Source organism: Centroberyx gerrardi, chromosome 20 (assembly GCF_048128805.1).
Source record: "Centroberyx gerrardi isolate f3 chromosome 20, fCenGer3.hap1.cur.20231027, whole genome shotgun sequence".
NCBI classification, from domain to species: Eukaryota; Metazoa; Chordata; class Actinopteri; order Beryciformes; family Berycidae; genus Centroberyx; species Centroberyx gerrardi.
This window is the reverse complement of record NC_136016.1, coordinates 18829199-18835772: the sequence shown is the minus strand read 5'-3', so window position 1 is coordinate 18835772 and position 6574 is coordinate 18829199. Positions and strand designations below refer to the sequence as shown.

At 41.8% G+C, this 6574-nt stretch overlaps 1 protein-coding gene across 1 annotated transcript; it reads right to left on the bottom strand.

The window, feature by feature from the left end:
- Positions 1–229: 229 nt before the first annotated feature.
- On the bottom strand, positions 230–3107 carry dlx3b (distal-less homeobox 3b). The gene is made up of 3 exons (XM_071926728.2): positions 2597–3107; positions 1541–1725; positions 230–1171 (listed from the first exon to the last, which is right to left on the bottom strand). Exons 1-3 carry the CDS (start codon positions 2937–2939, stop codon positions 857–859), a joined length of 843 nt encoding a protein of 280 aa, XP_071782829.1. The 5' UTR covers positions 2940–3107; the 3' UTR covers positions 230–856.
- Between the last annotated feature and the right edge of the window lie 3467 nt (positions 3108–6574).

Sequence of the window (6574 nt, the reverse complement as noted above, 5' to 3'; positions counted from 1 at the left end):
AATTTTCTTGAATCATGTAACATTGTTTCAAGATATTTTCTCTTGATTCACGACAGTTACTGAAACAAGTGAAACAGCATTGGAAACAAAGTGAAATTACCTGCAGTGTGTAAGTTATCATAAGGTGGTGGTTGGGCTTTAGCAGACCTCACAGCCTTCAGTTCACTGTCTGCACGGTCGGTTAAAGGCCTGGTCCTGTATTTCAAAAAAGGCGGCTACACACACAATATTCAATTAACACCTTTATTCAAATGACAGGAAGGCAACAAGTGTACTAATTACATGAATATAAAAAACGTTTTGGAAGCACCACTGCGCAGTCTTTCCGTTTCAAACACATATGATCATAGTGGTTCTGCATATAAACACATATTTACAGCCTTCGACGTTTTGTACAAATCCATATAAATATGACCTGAGTTTTTGACGCGCTCTCTACAAACCCATATACATGAATTGAATGTAGCATGGATCAACTGCACAGTTTTTGTCATTATTCGGTTTCTGGTTAGACTACTTGTTAAAAAAAAAACTTTGCATATTCATTTACAAAAGAAATTTAAAGAAATACAACAGAAGCTATAAATAATTTAAAAACCACGCCAGACGTCCTTTAAATATGCTGCCACAAGTGATTAGAAATCCCTTATGTGCTTTGTGAATCGCAAACCGAGTTCTGAAACATTCTTGTGTGCAGGTCTACCCAGAGTCTCAGGGACGCACTGCGCTGAACATCCAGAACCAAAACCACTGTTTCACCTCAGGCCTTTTCTCCAGGTCCAGTCAACTTTTGCTCTGCAGAGTCATTGTGGAGAGGCCTCGGTTTAAAAAAAAAAAATCTGCTCTTGAGTCATTGTTAATAAACAGCTCCCACACTTTGCTGCGGGACTGGGTGGTGCACGGTGCCCGGGTGCTGTAGATGTGATCCCTGCTGGTACCAGTGGTTGTTATAATCCTCCAGGTAGGGGGGCGACGAGCTGTGTGTCGTCTGCGGGACCTGAGGCCTGCTGATCGGGGTGCTCTGCGGGGTGCTGTTGTCCCAGACCGCGGGGGAGGGCGGGGAGTTGCAGGCCATGGAGTCGCTGGCGTTGGGACTGTGCTCCAGGGGAACCTCGCCGTTCTTGTACAGCTTCTTGAATTTGGACCTCCGGTTCTGGAACCAGATCTTGACCTATGGGAGTCAGTGTGTAAAGTCAGTGTGATGGAACAGCAAATACAAAGATAAAGTGCTATACAAATTCTGTCATAAATGCAACCTTGTATGTAAAATTAACATAAAAAGCTCTGTTTTTTCCATATTTATGAAGAGAATATAGAGCATTTCTAATTGTATAACGTATTTATAACAGCCAAAAAAGTGTATAATCCATTTAAACCAAATGTCTTTTGTGCGTAATTACACGTCAGTGAGTAATGAGGGGGGCCGTGCAAGTTATTAGCCACATTCAAAAGCAATGACTCACGTGACCCCAGTTATAAAATATTGATGAATTTGAAAATGTCAGGTGTCAACACTGGGTCTCGCGGTGTTTATGCCTACCTGTGTCTGAGTCAGGCCGAGCTGAGCCGCCAGCTCCGCTCTCTCGGGGAGAGCGAGGTACTGCGCCTTCTGGAAGCGCCTCTGCAGGGCGGCGAGCTGGTAGCTGGAGTAGATCGTCCTCGGCTTGCGGATCTTTTTCGGCTTTCCGTTCACCATGCGGACCTCAGGCTCTGGTTCTTCTTTCACTAAAAAAAAAAAATGACAGCAAAAAAATGGACCATTAAGATTCAGTAGCTTCGAAGTCTAAAACAATGAACAAAATTCAATAAAAGTTTAATTCCCCACCAAAAAAGAGATGAGATGGGAAATGTGGCTGTTGACCAGACATAACACCCTGATAACTATTAATATTTTTTGTAGCTTATTCATATTATTATAGCAACACTGAAAACTGAAATATGGCAATGTACAAGACTTACAAATACAGAAATGTTACAAAACCAAAACACAGACCAAACCACAGGATAAGGATAATTTCAGTCCCTGTAATTTCCAATGTGGCTGGCCTAACTTAACATATTTGCGAAATGACAACGTGATTATTACTAGCTTTAATCAAACCATCATTGCTTTATGACCAGCTGTTAATGGCTGGCTCATTCCTCGGCAGAGTGTTAAATCATGACATTAACACAAGCCAGTTTCACTGGCCTAAAGTTAGTTTTTACCTGTAAATAGATGTATAATAAATCAAATATTCTGTCAAATTAATTGGCTCTTGCCCAGTAAGATGTGCGATATGGAAACCTGGAAACCTAAAGGAGGCATTTGCTTTGTCTTTAGTCAGCATGTCACTGCCTATTCATCATGCCCCATTACTTTTCAAACACAAATGATTCCCAGAAAATAATGGAAATTTTTTTAAACTAAAACAGTTCGTGGTATTTTTTCATATGCAATCAGTAATCTTTTGCTTAAGTGCAGGCACACGACTATGGCTTGTCTGGGCCCAAATAAATCAGTTTACTTGAACTTTACGCACAGACAGCATGCCCTCTGGAGACAAATATGAACACAGTAAAATTAAAATAACAGGTTCATGATTTCAACATTTACCTGAGCTTGGAGGCGACGCCTGCAGATGATCTCTGTTGTAATGTCCGTACTGTCTGTAGCTATTTGTGTAGGGGTATTCAGATTTGGTGGGGTAAGCTCCCGCTGCCCCCATTCCGTTCAGATTAAACTGGTGATGGTAGGAGTTCATGGGCTGCCCGTAGGCTTGGCCCTGGTAATATTCGTGATGGCCGTGCGCCGTCTGTCCGCTGTAGTACCCCATGTCCGTCACCGAAGACTCGGGGAGAGTAGGAGAGTCCTTGGAGTTCGGGTGGCAACTCATAGATCCGGGAAGGTCGGTCAAAATACTCGCAATCTTCTTCTCATAAGTCTGTCCGGCGCTCATCGTGGATAGCAGCCCTCCAGAGGAAAGAAAGTCCACGGCTGGATTCTTTTGATTTGGAGTGCGCAAAGGAAAATCGCGATAAACAGCTGGTGTGCGCGGTGTAGACGCGCGTCCAAAGGAGAGCCTATAGTCCACTGAAACTCTCCCAGCTGTAGAAACTTGGTTGTGGCATCGCTCAGCCCCTGCGAGACAGAGTTATAGAGAGCTGGGCTGGATGCCGCCTTCCCATTGGCTCCACTGGAGTTTTTTTTCCCCCCTCTTGCGCTCCAGGCGAAATGGTGGTGAAACCCAGCCTTCAGCCTATGCACGCATGCCTCACAGCGCCACTGTTTTTTTTTTTCTTTAGATTTGCATTTACCTGTTCACCCGGCGCACAGGTCTATAGGCCTTTACTGACTGTCTGTCCAGCAATACACCCACCTACAAGTCCAATGATACACTTTTTTTTTGCAGCATCCGTATCTAAAGCACCAAGATCATTGGCACCAAGATGTTCCAGTAAAAGCAGAACTGGAACAGAACTTTCCTCTGGCTTAATCACTATGCAGCCACAGCGTCTCCCTAATGTTTCTTATGCAATGTTTTCTTAACAAGGGCTAGAAATCACACTTATTCACCCTATTCAAAGACTGCCAGCCTGCCTCCCATAGACACGCATTGTCATTCAAAGGTGTCGTCGGACAGTGAAGTTTGGTGAAAGAGATTGAAGCGATAAAGGACTCGTTCCATTGATATTGCCTTTGGGTAAATTCTTCTGCAGTGTCCATTGTGTGTGTGTGTGTGTGTGTGTGTGTGTGTGTGTGTGTGTGTGTGTGTGTGTGTGTGTGTGTGTGTGTGTGTGTGTGCGTGTGTGTGTGTGTGTGTGTGTGTGTGTAAATGCAAATTTGATCAACACAGCCAGCAAAAGAAGGAATTCTATCTATTCCTTCTGAGTAGTCCATATTGGGGGGGGAAAGAGTCTTGAAAGTGAATCATTTTATTTAGGCTAGTGCGCATGTATTCTGGCAAGATTTGTGACAGTTTCCAGTCTAAATCAGTGTTAAGAATATTAATATTAATATCGTTTTTGCTCAGGATTTAGGCACGGCGACATCGTTTTGTGTCTGTAGGGTTTATGGGTTTGGTTTTTCTCCAACTCCTTTGCAGCTGAAAGCACGGTGCACAGCGCCCCCTGCTGTACGCCTGCGGCACTGTGATTTAAGAGTTTTCTGGGTACAAGAATAGACAAATGAAGCTTCACTTTAATAAATGCGTGCAAATCGCCTTTTGTTGGCTACTTTAAACGATTCTTCCCCGTGCCATCCACAGTCGAATATATCTTTTGTACAGAATACTATCGTAAGTATTCAAATGACATTTCTGATACAATACAGTGAGCTCTGCAGTGCATATCTGATGATCTACTGCCCTCTACTGGTTTGTTTCTGTAGCACAGGAGGCGCCATGAAAGCAGAATCAAAGCACCTAGTTGATTTTCTCTGCTTTAAGCTCTGTGAAGCTCTTCTTACTCCAGTTCAATACTTTTAATTTATTTTCATTATTTATTTAACCAACTCCATTTAGACATTTTTCAAGTGGACCTGTCCAAGAAAGCTAACAATATTCAACAATGTATAAAAAGCAATCTGCAGCATTTGGGCTCAGCTCTGTGGAAACCTTTTATTTCACAATACTATAAAAGTATACTGTCTGTCTACACTACAGCGTTAGAGGGATCTGTGTTCAGGACAGTGACTGTGAACACCAGTACTATGATCTTAATGTAATCAGGCCTGTATTATTCATTTCTCATAACAATGGGGAAATGCAGATAATCCACTTTGACTGCACTCTTTGTTGTTTCATTTTATGATGGAAGACACTGGCAAATGCCAAAATCAGGAGAAGCTCACTGCATAGCACACATAGCACACCTCTTTATTTTCAAACAAGGTATCTGCAGGGGGATGATTTTGTTTCTTTGAAACTTTGGGAATCAAAATCTGTTATGAGACCTTTAAGCAAGAAAGACAGAGAGGGACACATTTTAAAATGAAAATATAATAATATAACTTCCAAAGCCAATCAAAAGATGAAGTCTAAGTATGAAATGTTGAACATATTTTTGCCAATGTGGCATGTCAAAGCTGCACTAGGCAAGATTTTTATGTAAAATTACACCTGTTTTATCAGCCTAAATCAAAAAGCGGGGCTGCAACAGAGAAAACCGTCCCATCCCCCCTGTAGATTCACCTTATTTACCCAAATTAAATTCTGGAGACACAAATCGAAACATAGGAGTAAAATCCAAACTGTGTCCTAAACAGCAGTGAGCAGTGCTCCGTCCAGAGAAAGCTGGACCCTCCAACATTAGATCTTTTCCTCTCTCTTCTCTTTGGTTTCCTTTGGTATAAAGCATCACAGACCGGCCGGGTTAGTAAACGTGAGTGAGCTGTGTGCAGTTTACTGACATCACATTACATGATTTCTGGGCCACGAAGTTAAACAGTTACATCTTGCTGCCATTTGGGGGCACCAACATGTAAAGTTGCCTAGTGCAGCTTTAATTGGAAACACACAAAGGGAGTGAATTCTATTTGATTTCTGTTATTTGAATTTTAAACTTCCAAAAATTTCATTTACATTACATTACATTTCAATACCTTCCTTTCCACTTTCACTTTGCTTTGAACCCAGCCAAAAAAATTCCCAATAAATATGTGAAAGTGACTTTGTAGAACAATACAGTAAAAGTGTGTTTGATCCACGGTTTGTGGAACAGATGCTCGTGGACGCCTGGGAGGTGTTGTCCTCTTAGAAAGCTGTAACAGCACAATATCAGTGGTGTCTGATCTTGCTATCAACTGGATTTATCATCATTCAGTCCAAAAGAAATATGCACAATCCTATCGCTTGTGGGTCTGGCTACAGGTTTTCCAATCTGGGGTTTTCTCAGCATGTCAGCTTTATGTGTTACCCAGTGATTCTCATAGATGTCTTGCAGCATGGAATAATGAGCCTTTTACAACTTTTTCACTGAACTGTTTCCACAGTATAATTCAAATTTACTTCAAGATGGTTAATTTTATCCAACATAACTTTCATGTCAAGGAGCAATTGTTTTACACAGTGATGCAAACAGAAATCTTCCACTTTCTTCAAAATATCTGCTTCCGCATACACTCTTGATTAGATGCCACATAGTCTATTGTCATTGCTTCCATCGATAGTTGGAAGTAAATTATTCTGACAAAAACATGATCAGGATCTCTTAGCCTGCTTACCACTTAGCTAGCAAGCAAGGATTTCATACTTTTTGACCCGGGAACATCATGCCTAATGTTGACCTGGGGACATCATTTGTTTATCTGACCATATTGACCAAGGAACATGTCCCCGGGTCAACACACCTACATGATGCTGTGTATAAAGAGCAGACATATTGCTGTATCAGGTCATTGTAGTATAACAAACCATCCAGTAGATGGTGCAAAGGTCTTACATTTATATGTGGTAGAGTAATATTGAGAAGACCACCATGCCCTTTCTACTGTATTACACCAGACACACACACACACACACACACACACACACACACACATGTAACATGTACCCCTACCAACAAACACACAACAAAGGATGTTTGCAACACAAAA